The sequence below is a fragment of the Xenopus laevis genome, chromosome 2S (assembly GCF_017654675.1).
Source record: "Xenopus laevis strain J_2021 chromosome 2S, Xenopus_laevis_v10.1, whole genome shotgun sequence".
NCBI classification, from domain to species: Eukaryota; Metazoa; Chordata; class Amphibia; order Anura; family Pipidae; genus Xenopus; species Xenopus laevis.
In genome coordinates, this window is record NC_054374.1 from 30,290,551 (window position 1) to 30,310,745 (window position 20,195).

General features: G+C 40.3%; 1 protein-coding gene across 1 annotated transcript in view; it reads right to left on the reverse strand.

Moving 5' to 3' along the window:
* The window catches only part of LOC121400385 (DNA polymerase alpha catalytic subunit-like), a 30,956-nt gene extending 28,636 nt beyond the window's left edge, over positions 1 to 2,320 (reverse strand). Inside the window, exons 1-3 of the mRNA XM_041583298.1 lie at positions 2,294 to 2,320; positions 1,683 to 1,838; positions 531 to 615 (exon numbers count right to left, since the gene is read on the reverse strand). Of these exons, the coding sequence (XP_041439232.1) occupies positions 531 to 615; positions 1,683 to 1,838; positions 2,294 to 2,320 (268 nt within the window). The remainder of the gene's footprint in view (positions 1 to 530; positions 616 to 1,682; positions 1,839 to 2,293) is intronic.
* Between the last annotated feature and the right edge of the window lie 17,875 nt (positions 2,321 to 20,195).

Sequence of the window (20,195 nt, forward strand, 5' to 3'; positions counted from 1 at the left end):
AGTTTTTTTGTAGAAAACTATGGCGGCATCCTACTTATTGATGTGCCCTACCGTATCACAAAGTATCACAAGTAATCAAGTAGTTCCATGACGATACAAGAGGGTGAGGTCAAAAATGGTTACTTGGCAGGGATATCACCATGCAACTCTAATATACTACACAGAGTACAATAAAAATCTTACACTTTTTTTGTGACAGATGTCACAGCAGCACAGAACACAACACTGAAATATTATATCACATTTGCCTGTCCCAAATGCAACTAGAATAAAGATATTGACGTTAGAGTGTGTACGGTCATGTGTAAAACTACAACATACTCCATGGCAATTTGGTGAAGTATTCCCAAACATTTCCGAATCAATTCAGTATTAATTATGCAACTATAAGTAAACACGTGCAATATCTCAACCCTTTTTCACCTACACACAAACAGGGGATCAATACAAAAAAAAGTATACAAACATTTTACACAGCTGGAGAAACAAACATAGTAAATGACATTACTTCTCCAAAGTGTATTACTTACCGCAAAAATGAGTTTGGAAAGGTGGCTGGGGTGGTGCCTTATCAAGAGGAAATGTGTGATGAACCAAAGCAGCTATTGCCACAATCTAAAATACATAGGAGACTACGGATTAGATTAGAGATTAAAAGAAAACACGCACAGACTTCTGTCCCCAAACCACTAAAAGATATTTTGACTTTAGTACTGTACAACAATTGTGTCATGTTTAATAATTTTGAGGTATATTTTTGTCCTTGGTTTTCTTTACTGTTTTGTAATGCAAAATAAAAACCTTAAAAAAAAAAAGTTGAGGTAGCTTGAGAAGTCTCAAATGCTTTAATCCCAGTTCCAGTGTTCCATTTAGTCTTAACCCATTTGAGGATTTTTGGCGACATCTCAAAAAAAAAATCTGAGTTTGAATTAAAAAATTAAATATCTAATTCTTAAAACGGGTATATCAAATTCGCCTGGAGCAGGGATAGCCAGCAACAGCTCCTGAGAATTGCTGCCTGTAGTGGCCAGAGATTAGGTATGCACCGAATCCAGGATTCGGCTTTTTTCAAGCAGGATTCGGATTCGGCCGGAATACTTCTGCCCGGCGAAGAGAATGCAAATCCCTAATTTGCATATGCAAATTAGAGGCAGGAGGGAAATCACGTGACTGTCACAAAACGAGGACGTAAAAATGTTTTCCCCTTCCCACCCATAATTAGCTTATGCAAATTAGGATTCTATTTCGGTTCGGTATTCAGCCAAATCTTTCGCGAAGGATTCAGGGGTTCAAGCCAAATCCAAAATAGTGGATTCGTTGCATCCTACCAGACATGGATCCAAGCAAGAGGACTGCCTCGATGAAAGACACCATGAGGTCCCAGAACTCTAATGCAAGTCAGTCTGGGAGAATCTGGCAACCCTAACCTCCAATGACGAGGACACTGGAAAAAACAGAGCTTTACCAGCTAAGCAAGAGGGTTAAAAGGCGAGAGGAAGAGGTCACAATTCTGATATCACTGCAATATCCTGCCTCCTAGTGGGAGAAGATTGTACTGCTGTAAGTAATGATACTGTACACAACTTTTTTCGGTCTTGTAGCCAAAACATGGTTACTTGTAAACAATAGAAAATATGAATGGTAGTTCATCTTTTTTTTTCAAATGAAATTAGAAGTGTAACCTCATTTTGGTGAGTCTTTGCATTCTGCACGGTCTTCATACTGAGAGATAAAACAACGACAGGAGGAGGTGCGAGATCCTTCACAACGCTCACTTGGTCAGGCCTCGTCACCACTGCCTCAACCTTGCACCAGCTCATGGGCTGACTGGACAGTTTCTGCAAAAGAGAGAAAAACAAAATGGCTCCAGTTTCTTTCCAACACAATGAATATAAATTCATAGTTTCAGAAAAATCAGTCTTCTGCCAGATACTATTGGAAGTTACTATACCTATGGCATCATGTAATAAAGACACTAAGTTTGCTCAGATGCAGTATACTATAGCAACCAATCAGCACCAAGCATTTACTGGTCAACGGTCTAAAAGCATCTTAAGGGTTGCTATTGGTTACTGCTCCTGGGCAAACGTAGTGCCTTTTATTAAATATGGGGGCAAGTGTTTGTTAATATGCCTTTAACTGAACTATGATCTCTGGGCAACTCTTGTAACCCTAACATAATTCTAAGGCAAAGTGTTGTTAACATGAACGGGAAGATTTGCAAGTTTTCCTTCACCTTTGCTTTGCAGCCTGAAATGCAAACTATGCCACTGCAAGTAAATTGTAATGTCACCTGCAGCAGTTGTGAGTGAATAGACATGGTTTGTGCTGAACAAAAATGTTTGCCTATTGTTTTAAGGGTCAGGCCAAACTGGGCGTTTTGGGGAGATTTGAGAAAACGTCTTCCCTCACTCTGCGCCAGCAAAAATGAAAAAAACACCGGCGCTAATCACACGCATTGATTAGTTTTCCAAAGTCACCCGCAAATTCGGCCCGACTTCGGAAAACAAATCGCAGCTTGTGATTAGCGCCGGCGTATTTTTCATTTTAGCCGGCGCAGAGTGAGGGAAGGTGTTTGGGGAGATTGGTCGCCGCAAAAACGAGGCGATTAGTCACCAGGCGACCAAATCTCCCCAAAACGCCCAGTGTAGCCTCACCCTAAATCAAGAAAAATGTTTGTTTGTTTTTTTAATTCCCTGTTTAATTTTGATTTAAACAGGGAAAACAGGCTATTGGGGCTATAACATATTTGGTCCTTGCAAGGTAGATAATAAGATTACCAGTATAAAACCCTCTTCCCTTTTTGTTGTTAGGAGTCCATTATGCAAGGTGATTATTTGTGCCCTGGGAATCTAGATATCTCACTCACAAAAAAAAAAACTAATAGAATAGTTTTTAATTGACCTTGTTGTGCCCTGATTTGATATAACAAAGCACAGATTTTGTCACATTAAAAGAACAGGCAATGTTCAAAACAAGCCCAATTCATTGCACTCATGTTGAACAAGGCTTCAGGCTTAATGTACTGAAAGGCTTTTAAAGTTAATTTTATAATGTACAGGTTTAAATTCCTAGGTTACGCTTTAGTATCAGGCTGGAATAATTTACCCATGGGCCATATTTTAAAACCCTTTTTAGCTTGAAACCACAAGGCACGGTTTACACATTACTATGGGGTAGATTTAGTAAGTTATGGTCAAAAACTGTCAAATTTGACAAGGAAATTATCCAAACTGACGTTTTTTTTAAAAAAAAAATTAAATTGACGGATGCCATGAAGTCCACTGCCAGAATCTGAGGGGTAAGTATAAAGTATGGGGCATTTCCCCGGGGGGGCAGTTAGCCTGGGGGGGAGGTCTACGTGGGGTGGGGGTACGAGTTTTTTTCTACAGGGTTTTCTTCTCCTTTAAGAATTCTAATCTGACTACTCACAACCTAAACCTGCCTGCTGTATAAGTCAATGGGAGAGGTCCAGTGAGCAATTTGGAGATGTCTTGCAGCCTTCCTGACATTAACTTTTTTTTGTCGTCCTAGTTTTTACAATTCGATTTGATTAATACATTTCCCTCAGGTCGAATTTCAAATTCATCCGAATTTAAGTGAGTTTAAAAAAAAAAAAAAAAAAAACTCACATGAATTTGAAATCAATCAACCCTTGATAAATGTGCCTCTAAGTATTGAGGATAAGAACTACTTTAAAGATCCCTTAGATTAAGGTTATCTTTTTCATATAATGTAATATTCAAGTCCATAGGTAGGAGGTGTATGGGTTCTCTAAGTAAGATATAATCAACTGGTCATTAGGGATGGGCGAATTTTTTCGCCTCGTTTCACCCAAAAAATGACGCCCATATACTTGTATGGAGACGTGCGTGAAAAAAAAAAAAAAACGGCGCAACAAAATAATTTCTGCGACATTTCACCGAATTTTTGGCGAAACAAAACGGGTCAAATTCGCCCATCCCTGCTGGTCATATTGTTTTCTTGGAAAGACGCTTCTGCTCTGAAACAACATTGCAGATTTGTATTTAAGCATTTTTGTGTGATTAGCCTTTTATTTTTAAACATTTAGGTTCACTAATTGCACTTTTAAAATGACAAATAAAACATGTTGTGAAAAAAAAAAAGAAAAGAAAATTACTATTCTAGGAAAGAAGGGCTAAAACAAGCATCCCACTTAACAATATTGTGATTACAGCTTTAAATGAAAAACATAAGCAAGTGGGAGGGATTGCTGTGTTAATCCTTTTCTTTGGCACAAGAAAGCCTTCCTAATGCGACAATGTACCTGCAGCGAAATCATCAGGAATACATAAATACAGACAAAAATGTTGCAGAATGAAGCAGCATATTTACGTGGGCTTTTTATCTCCAGCCAGCTGGGCCCTTTTATTTTTCTGCTAAGCAAGAAAAGCTCCAAGCTTGAAGTATTTGTTCCAAAAACATGTGAAAATGTTTCTCCTGGGGCGTGGCTTGGAGCGGCATGTGAACAGACGTGAGTTGGTGCGGCTCCGGAGCTCGGTCACAAAATCCCTGATTATATCCTGAGCGAACAGCTATATCACGGCTACAGAGGCAACCCCAGCAGAGGGACTACCCCAGAGAACGCTGATGGGGCAAAATCGGGCAGTTAAGAGAGCCTCGGAGGCGGCATCGAAGCTCGAAAAATATGCGCGAGAGAATCCCTCTGAACAAAATGGCGCTGGAGAGCAGTCTCCCGGGCCCGACGCGAGGGAAGGCCAAAGCCACGCAGATGGTAATTCCCAAGAACTGACCCTAGCTGACCTACTGGCTGAAATCAGAGCCTCAAAGGAGTCTAGCAACAGCCTTATATGCTCCAAGACGGAGGAACTCAAAGTAGACCTTTCCATCATCAAGCTTGATTTGCAAAAGGTGCGGGAAAGGGCGGCGGCCCTGGAACAAAGGGTGAGCTCTGTGGAAGACCTATGCCATCCACTGCCCGAACGTATCCAGCATTTGCAACAAGCGGTGGTCGCCTGCACTTCCAAGTCGGACGACTTGGAAAACAGGTTGCGACGCAACAACCTTCGATTTATTGGCTTCCCGGAAAAGGCTGAAGGTACCTCCCCCGAGACCTTTCTCGAAGCCTGGCTTATTGAGCAATTTGGGCGAAATAACTTCTCCACAATGTTTGCCATCGAGAGGGCCCATAGAATACCCACCAGAGCTCCGATACCGGGGGCCCCACCGCGCCCTTTGATTGCACGCCTCCTGAATGCCAGGGACCGCGATGGCGTCCTGACGATGGCAAGAAAGCGGGATGCCCTCATCTATCAGGATGCATGGATTTCGGTGTTTGGAGACTTCTCTGCAGAGGTACAGCGCCAAAGAGCGAAGTTCCTAGATGGGAAGCGGAGGCTCCGTGACCTCAATCTGCAGTATGCAATGTTATACCCCGCCAGACTCCGGGTCATAGCGGAAGGCCAGACCAGATTCTTCACCTCGCCCACTGAGCTGAGTGCCTGGCTGGACACCCAGCAGAACCGGGCATGAAGCACCCAGGCCCCGGAGGGAGTGGGACCACTCTTCATCCATCTGGCGTAATCTGGCATTTGGAGGGCGCACCGTGAGTACTGTTTTGGGGTGGGTGGGGGAGATCTCCTGTCCACTAAGTTCTTTTTTTCCCTTTCTCCCACTCCTAACTGCCCCACAATTTCTTTTTTTGTCAGCGATTGTTTTGGCTGCGTCACTCCACCTTGAGTACGGGGTGTACCAACAGACCCGCAGTAACCCTTACTGTTTACTTCTCCTTTTGCCTTATATCATTTGTTTGGACACTGAAGGGGACGGTAAGATCCTGTTGCCCTAGATGTTGCCTCCGAGGCCCAGTTCGCAGCACAAGTGCTGTTCACATTTAGCTTCCGAGACTGCGTTGCACCAACTTTAGTATGCAGTCGACTTTCACCCTTTCCGGGTGAGGTGTGCTTGCCTGTTCACGGCCTTTATTGGCCCAGCGTGAGTTCACGCTCTTCAGCAGTTATGCAAGTTTGGGAAAAATTCTGCCATAAGTTGGGGGAAAGGGCAGAAGGGGAGGGGAGGGTGGGTTGGGAACATGATATGTTAATGTTTTGCAGATCTGCACAAAGTTCAGGTATGTTGTCTTGTTTGCCACAATTGGGTACTCTCAGGTATATATTATGTCAGCTCATACAGATGTCTTTGAAGTGCATTAGCTGGAATGTGAGGGGCCTGAACGACAGCATCAAGCGCAGGCTGACTCTAGATTTCCTTAGAAAATCAGGCGCTAAGGTTATTTTCCTGCAAGAAACTCACCTGATAGGGGTAAAGGCGCAGGCCCTTAAGCGCCCCTGGGTTGGCTGGATGTACCATGCCCCATACTCTACACATTCCTCGGGGGTGGCGATCCTAATCCACAAGTCCGTGCCCTTTAGATTTGGAACCATAAAATCCGACAAATCTGGCAGATTTCTGTTTATACATGGCTTCCTTCAAGCTCAGGAAATGGTTCTTGCTTCTATTTATATCCCTCCCCCTTACTCTGATGACTGTGTGGTACACTTAATACAATTTATTGCTCAATTCCCACATGCTGCTGTAGTGGCTATGGGAGACTACAATGCTATTTTAGACCCCAAACTAGATAGGTTACGCAGGGATGGGAAACCTGGACCATCACCCTATAACAATTTGTTAGCCATTACAGGTGGAGCAGGCTTAGAGGAGGCTTGGAGGCATTACCACCCTGATGTAAGAAACTACTCCTGTTTCTCCACCTCACACCTAGTCCTGTCGCGGATTGATCATGCCTTCTTAAACCAGAGGGCTCTCCCCCTGGTGAAAAGCATTAAATATCTCCCGAGAGGCATCTCAGATCATGCCCCCTTAGAACTAGAGATCAGAGTGGTGACCCACCAGAATGCTCCCAGATGGTCACTAAATCCGATCTGGTTAAATATCCTTCGGAATCATGATAGAGTAGAGGAGTTCATTACTGATCTATTAGAGGCGATGAAGGACGCCAATGACCATCTTGTATCCTGGGAAGTAGTGAAAGACCAACTCAGGAAATTTTATAATGCAGAAATAAATGCCTATAAGGCCCAATTCGCATTTAAACAGCAGCAGCTTGAGGGGGAGGTCACTAGACTGGAGCTTCTAGTAACCATGGCTCCAGATACTCAAGGGTTCAGGGACTTGCAATCGGCACAAGATGAGCTTGCTAAATACTTGACTGAAAAGGCCAAACATCAACACCTATTCTCAAAAGTTAACATCCTGGAGCATGGGGAGAGGGCCGGAAAACTATTAGCACATCTGTCTAGGCAACACTCAACCCCCCCCGCTATTACGCTCCTCAAAGACGCCACCGGCAAACCAACCTCAGATCCGCTAGAAATCCAGAATATTCTAAAGGGCTTTTACTCTAAGCTATATACCTCCACTTTGTCCCCAGCTGACTTCCCAGAAGTGGACTCTTTCCTTAGCTCCCTAAGGCTGCCTCAACTAGACCCTAAATACAGGGAGTACCTAGATTCTAATTTAACATTAACCGAGGTACAAGAGGCAATTGACTCCTTCCCCAACGGGAAAGCAGCTGGGGCCGACGGCCTCCCTATTGAACTTTATAAATGCCACTCAAAAACACTAGCACCATTTCTACTTAAGGTGTATGCAACTGCCATACAGGCGAAAGAGCTCTCGCCCTCTATGTATGAAGCTGCGGTAATACTCTTAGCAAAACAAGGTAAGGATCTGACCCTACCAGAATCATACAGACCGATTTCCCTTCTGACAGCAGACGCTAAAATACTAGCCAAAATCATAGCAAATAGGTTAAAGAAAGTAATTCACCTCCTAATTCCAGATGATCAACTGGGGTTTATGCCAGGCAAGACCACGGCCATGAATATCCGCAGATTAATGGTTAACCTCACACTGGAACACTCTAACATAGGAGAGCGAGCTGTGGCGGCATTAGATGTCGCCAAGGCATTTGACACTGTGGAGTGGGGGTATTTGTGGAGAGTGTTAAGACTTGTGGGATTTGGGAATCACTTCATAACCCTTATACAGTTGCTCTATGCCAAGCCTATAACTGCATTGCGGGTGGGTGCAACACTGACTACTCCCTTTGCTCTGACCAGAGGCACCAGGCAGGGCTGTCCGCTGTCCCCACTCCTGTTTGCGTTAGCCATCGAACCCTTTGCTGCGGCGGTCAGGCAAAACACTCGCTTGACTGGTTGGGTGTCGAGTGCTGGGGAAGACAAAATCCAGTTATATGCAGATGACACCCTGGTATACCTTGGGGACAGAGGACAGTCATTAACAGAACTTATTAACCTGACAGAGAGGTTTGGGAGGATCTCAGGGTTAAGAGTAAATCCCTCAAAATCCACGCTATTTTTGGTTGACCCCCCAACTGCTAATGAGGATCTGACCAACTGTCCCCTACAAGTGGCAAGTAACTTTACATACCTAGGGGTGCAAGTTGCATTACCGATCTCTAGTTATTGTGACCTCAATGTCATCCCTCTTCTAGCCTGGGTGGACTCGAAGCTGACCGCTTGGGAGGCCCTCCCTATAGGCCCGGTAGGCAAAATTCAACTGATCAACAATGTTTTATACAACGCTAAAGCTGATGTATGGTGCTGTGGCATGCCCAACTGCCCTCTCCCCACAAAGATCTTCAGTACAATTGGACATGAAACTGAAGCAAATCATTTGAGGGGAACAGTAGGAGCAGGCTAAGTATGCAGACACTAAAGAGACCGGTGAAAGCAGGAGGGATGGCACTGCCTGATTTTCAGGCCCTCTATTTTGCATTGCAAATCTCACACCTGACTGTACTCAAGCCAGATGGCCCCTGCTCCGCCTTATTTAAAGTATGGCAGACCTTACTCCCCCCAGATGTCTCTCCTGTGCAAGCCCTATTAATGGCTCCCACAGGTCCGAACAGGGCAAAAGTTCATCCACTCCTGGGGAATGTCAAATGGATATTTGCCAGGATTAACCAGACTACTGGATTCACTCAAACTGACCCATCCACCCCATTGTGGCATAACTCTAAATTGGGAGGTGTGGCTGACTATAATACCCCAAGAAACTGGATAGAGATAGGGATATGTACCTTAGCTGATGTTTGGGGTCTCAGTGGTCCTCTCACCTTTCCGGAACTAAGAACCAGGTGGAACATACCATCTTCACATTGGCTATTCTATATGACACTCAGGGGCAGGTTGGTGGAGTGGCATAGAGGCAAGCCAACCGCACTAACCGCACATCCGCTCATCTCATTGCTCGGTAAATTAAAACCCCAGGGAACTATTTCCAAGGTGTACAAACTCATGGTGGCTTACAGATCTGAGGGCACTCAGTTGAAATGCCGGGAACTCTGGGAGGGTGACCTTGGTGCCCTCACTGATACTCAGTGGGAGGCAGCCCTTAGAGCCCCCAGGAGAGTCTCATTTGTCCCTAGACACCATTTGCTACAGTTATACATGTTACATAGGGCCTACTACACGAGAAGCAGGCTACACAGAATGTACCCCAATACATCAGCACAGTGCCTCAGATGTGACCAAGCAACAGGGGACTTAATGCATACCCTCTGGAGCTGCCCGGCTTTGCGTGACTACTGGGTTAAGGCCCTTGAGATTCTAGGTGAGCTGACGAAGTGTGATAGTCTAAATGACCCAAAGGTGTGCCTATTAAATATTCAGATAGGGTTGGGAGTAGCTCCACACATGACTGAATTCTTAAACAAAGCTCTATTCCAAATACGGAGACTGGTCACCCTGAATTGGAAAAAACCATCACCCCCGGTAGTGGCCCAATGGGTGGAGGCTATGGCTAACCTAGCCAATACGGAATATCTTTTAGCTAAGCGGAAGGGCCGCCAGGACAAGTTTCATAAGACCTGGGACCCCTGGCTATTGAAATTTCCCCCAAAACACTATTGGTGGTCTGACACTGTTGGTAATGGTACATAGGGGTGTAATGACGGCAATCGGAGGCATCTCGCAGGGAGGCATAGATGTTTCTTTTCTCCGTATGTGTTATTGATCTGTACTTGTACTTGATACCTGTTCTGTACACCAGTGTAATATATGTATTGGTATAACCTGATGAAAGTCACGTTGATGTATCACCCTGGCAAACTCAATAAACTTACCTGAACAAAAAAGAAAATGTTTCTCCTTTTAGATCCTGAGGAAATTGGGGTGAGTCCGCCTGCAAAACAAACGTATCATAAGATAATTACAGTTTACAAAACATGTGGCGGGGAACCTTATGTCCAAGAATTCTACCAATTATTTTTGTATTATTTTCATATCAAAACCCACACATCACACTAGGCTCTCCTCTTAAGTGGTTTCTCGCACAGGGGTTGGTTTACATATGTGGTTTAACTTAAATAGAATTAATAGGTGGTATTTGTAAATGCTTTACGATTGTTTAAATAAAGAAAAAAACTGACTTGTGCTATTATAATACAATATTCTATATATAAGTGTTCACAACATATCACTGGGGTATATTCTAGGGATGCACCGAATCCAGGATTCAATTCAGCCAGGATTCTGCCTTTTTCAGCAGGATTCGGATTTGACGCATGACTTTTTATCCCAAAACAAGGAAGTAAAAAAAATTTCCCCTTCCAACTCCTAATTTGCATTTGCATATGCAAATTAGGGTTCGGATTTGCTTCGGTATTTGGGCGAATCTTTCACAAAGGATTCGGGCGAATACGAAATAGTGGATTTGGTGCATCCCTAGTATATTCATTTTAGGTATGCATCAAATCCAGGATTCAGTCCGGGATTTGGGCAGGATTCGGCCTTTTTCAGCAGGATTCGGAATCACCCGTTCCTTCTGCCCGGCCGAATCCGAATCCTAATTTACATTTGCAAATTAGGGGTGGGGAGGGAAATTGCGCAACTATTTGTCACAAAACCAGGAAGTAAAAAAAAATGTTCTCCCCCTTCCAACCCCTAAATTGCATATGCAAATTAGGATTTGGTTCAGTATTCAGCCGAATCTTTCGCAAAGGATTCGCGGGTTCGGCCGAATCCAAAATAATGGATCCGATGCATCCCTAATTCATTTCATGCAAAGCATCATTCTACTTTAAAACAACGGACATATTTCAACTCTGAATAACAAAGAATATCAGTAAATGTTTAAGCAAAGACCTTAAAGGCGGAACTAAAGTCTAACATAGAATAATGCTAGAAATGCTGTATTTTGTATACTAAACAATCATAAACTTACTGCATCACATGCCTAATAAAACAAATGATTTATGCTTTCAAAGTTGGCCACAGGGGGTCACCATCTTGTAACTATTATGTTAAACCAAGACCATGCACATGCTCAGTGTGGTCTGGGCTTCAGTTGGGAGGCTACGTTTAGGGATAGTCAAATTATCAAAACAGCACAAATCAAAAATAATGTCTGCCTTACTGCACCACAAGCCTAATAAAACAAACGATTTATGCTTTCAAAGTTGGCCACAGGGGGGTCACCATCTTGAAACTATGTTAAACATCTTTGCAAGACCAAGACTGTGCACATGCTCAGTGTGGTCTGGGCTGCTTAGGGATCACCATAAATTGTCAAAACAGCACAAGTCAAATAAATCTGCCAGAAGCCAATACAGCAAGACTGATTAATAATCAGAATATACAGACTGTATTAAACAATACAAAAACTATAAAATCCACATTAGATTACATGACAACACAGGACCCAGTGCAGTCTGTATATTCTGATTATTAATCAGTCTTGCTGTATCGGATTCTGTATAAGCATAATCCTTATCAACTTTCTGTAAACAACCACAGGTTTTTGGGGAGAATTACAAAAAAAAAGGTCAGTAAATTAAGCTTATTTTACTAGTTGTTGCGGGACCATTTAAAGGACAAGTAAAAGGTAGTACATTGGGGTTGCTATAGATCTTTTTTCACGCAGACCCACAGGTGCAAAAAATGGCACTGCATCTTTCTTACAGAGTGCTACACCACCATTGTATCTATATTTCCCCATGGTCTGCACCTAATTCTATTATACTGCATTTGCCCAAGTCTAGAAAGCTGCAAGGGAGGTTTTTGGGAATATCGAAAACAGTGCCTGTCGTTTAAATGGAAAACTAGATTTGAGCCAGAACCTGAGAATTTCCATTGATACTATAGTTGCTAAAATTCCACAGATACTGCTAAGAAATGTATCAACTATTTCATGAACTAAATGTAGCAAATTGTAACAGTTCAGATACTCCCGGATCACTGAGCTGCCAGATTGAGACACCAGAGACACGAACATTAAAGGGCATGTACAGGCGAAAAAATAAAATCCTATTTTTACTTTCTTTAAATGAAAAGAAACCTATCTCCAATATACTTTAATTTAAAAAACGTGTAACATTTTTATAAAAACCCGACTGCAGTGAAATTCTCCCGTTATTTACTGCTGTGGATAGCAATAGGACAGGAAAACAATCATACTTATGAACAGCAAGGGGAGCCCCCGCCTTACTTTGCCAGCCGAACTGAAGCAGCTTTGTTTGTTTTCCTGTAGAGCAGTCGGCGACTGTGTAGAGATTTGTATTAGATTTTATTTTGGCTTTACATCCCCTTTACTGTTTTCAACTCCAGCTGCAGGGACAAAGATCCTGGAGCCAGATTTAAACAGATAAACTGGGATTCTATTTGGAGGATTATTTTGCTGCAGCCACTGGTTCTGCAGAGTTGGAGAAAGTTAGTATTAAACAATACAAAAACTATAAAATCCACATTAGATTACATGACAACACAGGACTCTCTGATTATTAATCAGTCTTGCTGTATTGGCTTCTGGCAGATATTTGACTTGTGCGGTTTTGATAATTCATGAAAATCCCTAAGCAGCCCAGACCACACTGAGCATGTGCACAGTCTTGGTCTTGCAAAGATGTTTAACAAAGTTACAAGATGGTGACCTCCTGTGGCCAACTTTGAAAGCATAAATTATTTGTTTTATTAGACTTTTGGTGCAGTAAGTTCATATTTATGTTTAGTATACAAAATACAGCATTTCTAACCTTATTCTATTTCAGACTTTACTTTCCCTTTAAACTTACATTTTGGGAAATCTTAGTACACATGGTATGTGAATGCACATCTCCACCCACATTTTGATCACAAGTGCTTAATACTCTAGATGAAATCATGGAGGTGCAACTTCCCAGAACACAAAAAAGCGTGTTTATTTGGAATTGCGCTCAGCGATACATTTACATTTTCACAAAGCATCTTTATTACAGAATGTTTATTTATTGCTAAAAAAAAAAAAAAAAAATCATTAGACAGGTGCAAAGACTGCTTGCTTCCCACTACCCCACAATGGGTTTCGGAGATTAAACACCTTTGTGCTATAGAAACCCTTATTTACAAATCCAGAAGTGGCACTAAAAAATACCAAAAAATATGGGGAAAATGGCTAGATTGGGCTACATAAGGACATTAAGGTTTTCAATGTGCGGTTTACTAAACCTCACCTCAATCTAAGGGGGTTATTTACTAAACTCCAAATGCAAAAATCACGAAAAATGTTTTTTTTTTTTGTTTTTTTAATAAAATCAGACTTTTAAAAAAATCACAAATTATAGGAATTATTAAACCCTGAAGATGGAAAAGTCAGAATCTTAAAATCCGGCATCTCACACCTGTCAAGGTTGCATATAAGTCAATGGGAGAAGTCCAAATGATTTTTTTATGTGCGCTGGGTTTTTGGCAATACCCCGACGTTTTCGCGTGAAAATTCGGAATATAATCTTGAAAATTGGATGAAAAAATCCAAAAAAACCGCAAAAATCTGAATTTTTCCTGCAAAGCACATTTTCAGGAAAATGTAATAAATAAACGTAAAAAAAACCAGAGCGGATTTGATCGGAGTTTGTAGCAGAAAATATTGAGATAAATTCGGACTGATAAATAACACCCTAAATGTTAAAATCTTTTGTTATTTGATAGCATCCTGGAAAATGGATGTGGATGTCACTGTTGTAATCATCATAAAAAAACTATTGTTTCTGCTGTAATTTTTAATAAAAATTGCCTGAATTAAAAAATAATAATAATAAAAGATTGAAAGCAACTGAAAAAAAGTGTTTGTTTTTGGTGAACAGCCCTTTTTAGAGGCCAACATATGGACATTTTTTAATTTCACGTAATCAATGACTTAAAAATATTGCAGCAAAACTGTTTTGGACACATCAGGTTGTGGAATAAAAGGCACTAGGTTTGCCTGGGTGCAGTAACCTATAGCTGATAGAATTTACTGGTCACCTGTTTAAAGGCAAACATCTTACTGGTTGCTAAGGGCTACTGCACCTGGGAAAACCTAGTACTTATTACATATCGAGATGTAGAAGCAAAAAAAGAAGAATTAAAGCAATCTTACCACAGCAAAACATAACTGCAGTCAAGGGATAGGTAGCATCTATGAATCCATAATAAGAGAGATATGTTTTTAAAAAGTACACTAGTAGCAGATCTATACTTACTGAATATCGAACCTCCAGATATTCAGAGCTTGCTGGAACATCAGGTATTTCAAAAGCGTAATCCTTATCAACTTTCTAAACAGCCAAATTCATGTTAGGACAGGTTTTTGGGGAGAATTATGAAAATAAAGGTCATTAAATTAAGCTTATTTTACTACTTGTTGCGGGACCATTTAAAGGACAAGTAAAAGGTAGTACACTGGGTTGCTATAGATCTATAAAGAGGTGCAAAAAAATGGCACTGCTTCTTTCTTATAGTGCTACACCACCATTGTATCTATATTTCCCCATGGTCCGCACCTAATTCTATTATACTGCATATGCACAAGCCTAGAAAACTGCAAGGGGAGGTTTTGGAATATCGAAAACAGTGCCTGTCAGCCGTTTAACTGGAATTTGAGCCAGAACCTTAAGAATTTCCATTGACGTGAGAGTTATAGCCTCCATTTGAGGCTAACATAGTCGGGCTCCCCTCAGCTCATAACAGGTAAGATAGATATAGACATTGTTGTACCAGGCCAGACATACAGTAAGCTGCAAAATATCAGTAAAATCTTGACTGCTAATTGACTTTTAAAGATGGGATTTATGAAGTATCTAAAGGAACTAAATAGACTTCTTCCAATTTTTGCCTATGGCCTTAACATCCACAGTTTGGGACCACTGACTTTGCTTAATCACTTGCCACATATCAGAAAGCAGGAATTCAATTATGGTTTATTCACATATAAAAACTCATGGACGGAGATCAATTTGAGAGGAAAAAAAATGTCTTCAAATTTCAGTTCCAGGTTTTTTTCCCATTAATAAAACCCGTGAGATAAGTTTTTATGAAATTGATTGCAGTCTCCATATTGGGCAAAATTCCACTAAGAATTCGTAGCTTGCCGCCAGGCGTACTTCGACGCACTTCGCCAGGCCGTAGTTTTGCCAGCGCTCGCAAAATTCACTAAATCCAAAGTTGCGCTCAGGGTAGCGTAACCCACGGTGGCGGAAGTTCTCACTAGACGTTGATTCGCTAAGCGAAGTTACGCTAGCGATGGTTAATTTGCATACCGGCGCCAAATTTCAAATTCAATGGAGGAATACGTACAATCACTAAAATGCCTGGGGGGAAACCTTCAAACATCAAATAATTTTTTTTTTTTGCCTACACAAGTGCCCACTGATAGTTAAGTTGCCATTGGAGTATAGGAAATGTAGGTGGGAAGGAGGGGGCCCCAATTTTTTTTATCTTTTTCAGCCTATAACCCATAAATATAGAAAAAAACACGGCCAGCGTTTTTTTGGGACTTAGAAAAAATGTTAACTTTTTCAAAGCAATCCCTATCTACTCTTATTGCCAGTTTCTGTACATGGACAATAGTAACAAGTTTAAATGACTTGATTAACGTGGAAAACGTTCAAGCTTATTTTGTGGCGAGCCACAAGGAATATATTTTGCATTACATTGTAGTTTATTCAAGACTTGTCCATCTACAGTGCAAGTAAGCACACCATTTGCCTAAATAGCAGAAATATGGGAAAGTACAGGAAATATGAAACTAGAAACAAAGTTCCATTGGAAGGAATCAAATACAGTAAAACACATATTAAACAGACTCATTGGCCATGTTTACCAATTCATTTAACATGTATCTTAGCCAGAATTGATTCACACAACGCGTATTAGTTGGAGAGGTTGAAATTTGGATTCCTTGCTCATCTCCAGGAAGACAGGCTAATGTGAATCACTTGGCTCCATAAAGTTGGCCATAGACGGACTAACGACTTGGGCAGTGAAATCTTCAACTGCCACTAACATTCAGATTAAATAAAGTTAGTAAAAGGAAACAAATCAGACAATGTTTCTTGCCCCGACATAATTCGTATGGAAAGTTATGTCCAACACAAGCTGTGTGACTGTCTCCCACTGCATTATTGTCAGATCAGCAATCATGCAGAGAAATCTGGTAAACTGCCAAATGTAAATGTGAATGATTCTTTCCAATAAAACTTTCTATCATATCCTTGTACCCCAATTCTGCTATTAGCAATGTGTCGCTTACTTGCCACTGTAGATACAAGTCTTGAAATAAACTACAAATGTATGCAAATATATTCCTGTGGCTCCCAACAAATAAGCTGACTTTTCCAGTTTATCAGTCATTATACAATTGTTACTATTGTTCCATGCTACAGAAAACTGGCATAGAGTTGACTAGGGATTTGCTTTGAAAAAAAGTTAACATTTTTTCTAAGTCCCAAAAAACCGCTTGGCGTTTTTTTTCTTATATTATGGGTTTAGGCTGAATAAAGATAAAAAAAAAAAATTTGGGGCTCCCCTCCTTTCCCACCTACATTTCCTAACTCATGGCAATTAACTATACAGTTGGGCACTGATGTTAGGGCAAAAAAAAAAAAAAAATTATTTTGCATGTTTTGAAGGTTTCCCCAGGCATTTTGTAGTTGATTGTACGTTTTATTTCCTCCATTGAAATTTTTGAATTGGCGCCCGTATGCAAATTAACCAATCGCTTAGCGTAACTTCGCCTTTAGCGAATTCAACGCTAGGTTGCAAACTTCGCCACCTTTTACGCTACCCTGAGCGGCAACTTTGGGATTTTAGTGATTGCGGAGCGTCTGGCCAAAACTACGTCCTGCGCGAAAGTGCGTCGAGGTTACGCCTGCGGCCCGCAACTACTGAATCTTAGTGAATTTGCCCAATATGAGATGCTAATCAATTCATAAAAACTTATCTCACGGTTTTATATTATGGGGGAAAAAAAACTTGGAACTGAATTTTTGAAGACATTTTTTTTTTCTCCTCAAATTGAATTCTCGTCCATGAGTTTTTATGTTGATAAACCATAATTGATTCTGTCTTTCTGATGATCTGGCAAAGCTGATTAAGCAAAGTCAGTGGTTCCAAACTGTGGGATGTTTAAGGCCAGTTATGCAAAAATATGGGAGAGAATGATCTATTTTAGTCTCTTTAGATACTTCATAAATCCCATCTTTAATAAGTTCAAATTACAGTTCAGATTACTGATATTATTTTGCAGCTACTGTATGTCTGCCTGGTTACAACAATGTCTATATCATATCTATAACTTGGTTATGAGCTGAGGGAGCAGCCCGACTAAATGTTTAGGCCTCAATAGGAGGCTATAACTTTTAAAGTTTTTATACAACAGTAAAATACCCATTTTTAGTGAAAGTTTTAGGCTGAATATTTTCTATTACTCAAGGTATTATTTCCACATTAAACTCTATAATCAAATCATGCAGCCAGCTTTTATTCAATTTGCCAATATAATGACCAAGATCACATTATTTCAAATGTGTCATCTACAGAGCAACATAAAAATGATTATGCTTGTCAGTAATTTGAGAAACTTGCTGCCTGGGTTCTACATTTGAGTAGGGAAATAACCAGATTTTAAGAACAACTGTTTCTCCTTTTAATTTACGTTAAAATGAATAGCCATGGAGTTTTGGGACACGATTTAACTTGCCCCAGTTAATTTTTTTTTATTTGAATCTTTGCTACTCTGGTCTATCCAGCAACTGATGTATTCAGTCTGGAACAGACAGAGACAATTCATATAAAGTGTGCTGAGTGTAACTTGGAATGAGAAGAGCGCTACTGAAGGATTGGAAATGACCCAAACGAATATCAGAAATTATGTTCTATCTGAAAAATTGCCTTCCAAGGTATTTTACATTCACTCTTGTACTTTTTCTTCAGTGTTTTAAATATGGGAGAAAAACATGGCAGAGGCCCATTTTTAAATTGAAATGTATTAATGGGTTCTTCTTAATGCCTTTAGAATGGCTTGGATGATTTTTTTGGACAGACATGAATATCAAAAGGCTATTGTGATACTAAGCTCTATAGTAGTATGGGTATATAGAATTTATTAAAAGTAGGAGGGGTGTATGTATGGATGCTGGGTTTTCATTTGGAGGGGTTGAACATTGATGCGACTTTTGTCTGTTTTCAAACCCAATTTAACTTTGTAACTATTTTCAGAGAAACATAATTTTTGATATTCGTTTGGGTCATTTCCAATCATTCTAGTAGCGCTCTCTTTCATTCCAAGTTAAACTCAGCACACCTTTATATGAATTGTTCTTGTCTGTTCCAGAACTGAATTACATAGTTGCTGATAGACCCAGATCAGCAAATTCCAAAATAAAAAATTATACTGCAAGTAAATCGTGTCCCAAAAATCTGGCTATTCATTTAACTAAATAAGGGAGACATATCGGGGATGAGTTGTTCTTAAATTCTGGTATTTCCGCTACTCAAATGTTAGGAGACCCAGGCAGCAAGTTCTCAAATTACTGCAATTTCATATAATGATTTTATGTTGCTTCTGTAGTATGACACATATTTGAAAGATTCTCTGGTCATATATTGCAATGAATAAAAGCTGCTTGCATGATTTGATTATAAGTTATGTTGGAAATAATACCCTTAGTTTATAGAAATATTCAGGCCTAAAACTTTCACTAAAATCGGTATTTTACTGTTGGTATAAAAACTTTAAAAGCAGTTATAGCCTCTTGGTAGGCAATAGTCTGTTTCAGCAAGCTGACTTAAAAGCTTAAAGATGTGATTCACCTTTTCAGTGAGTTATAGAATGGCCAATTCTAAGCAACTTTTTTTCAATTGGTTCTTCATTATTTATTATTAAGAAATTTTTTATAGTTTTTTTAATTATTTGCCTTCTTATTCTGACTCTTCACTTTCAAATGGAGGTCCATGACCCCATCAAAAACAATGCTCTGTAAAGCTATGAACGTATTACTTTTGCTTACCTTTTATTTACTACTCTTTCTTGTTCAGGGTCCTTCCTATTCATATTCCAACTCTAATTCAATCAGTGCATGGTTGCTAGAGTTAATTTCATCCCTAGCAACTGATTGCTGAAATTGCAAAACCGGAGAGCCTGCTGAATTAAAAAGCTACATAACTCAAAAAACACAAATGATAAAACATTTAATTCAATAGCCAAATTGGTCTCAGAATATTATTTTCTATAGCGTACTAAAATTAACTCAAAGTGAACAAAACCCCTTTTAATTTCAGAACCATGGGTTTTTAAGCCCTTACGTTAGACCACTGCATTGAAAAACTGAATTTTTCTGTCATTCACAACTTGATGGGCTCCTGAGCATGGCCCCATTAGGAAACTCCAATAAAAATGCCTTCATTTTGATGGGCCAAAACAATCATATTGTGTTCATTTGTATGCTTACATTTTTTTATCCTTCTCCTGGCAAACTTCAGGTCCAAGGCATTGCTACTATTGTGAAAAACATAATAAAAACCAAAACAAACCATTTTGAGGTGCAATTAGAAAGTTTATTTTTTAATGTTAAAATACAAATGCAGCTGCTTATAGATGATTGTATGTGTGTGTATATATAGATAGATAAGGATAGATAGATAGATTAGATAGATAGATAGATAGATATACAGTTATATTATTATAACAAAGCAGGCGAAAGTTGTGCTCCCCACTAATTATACAGAGAAGTGACCAGCCCCATTGTTGTAGCTCCCACCCTTTCCAGCTATAGTTCAGAGTGATCCCACTGGTGTCTAATAAAAGGGCAACCAAGTTTTGGGAGTTTTACTTTTGAAAGCAGCAAGTAACGGTGAAACTTTTATTAAATTGTA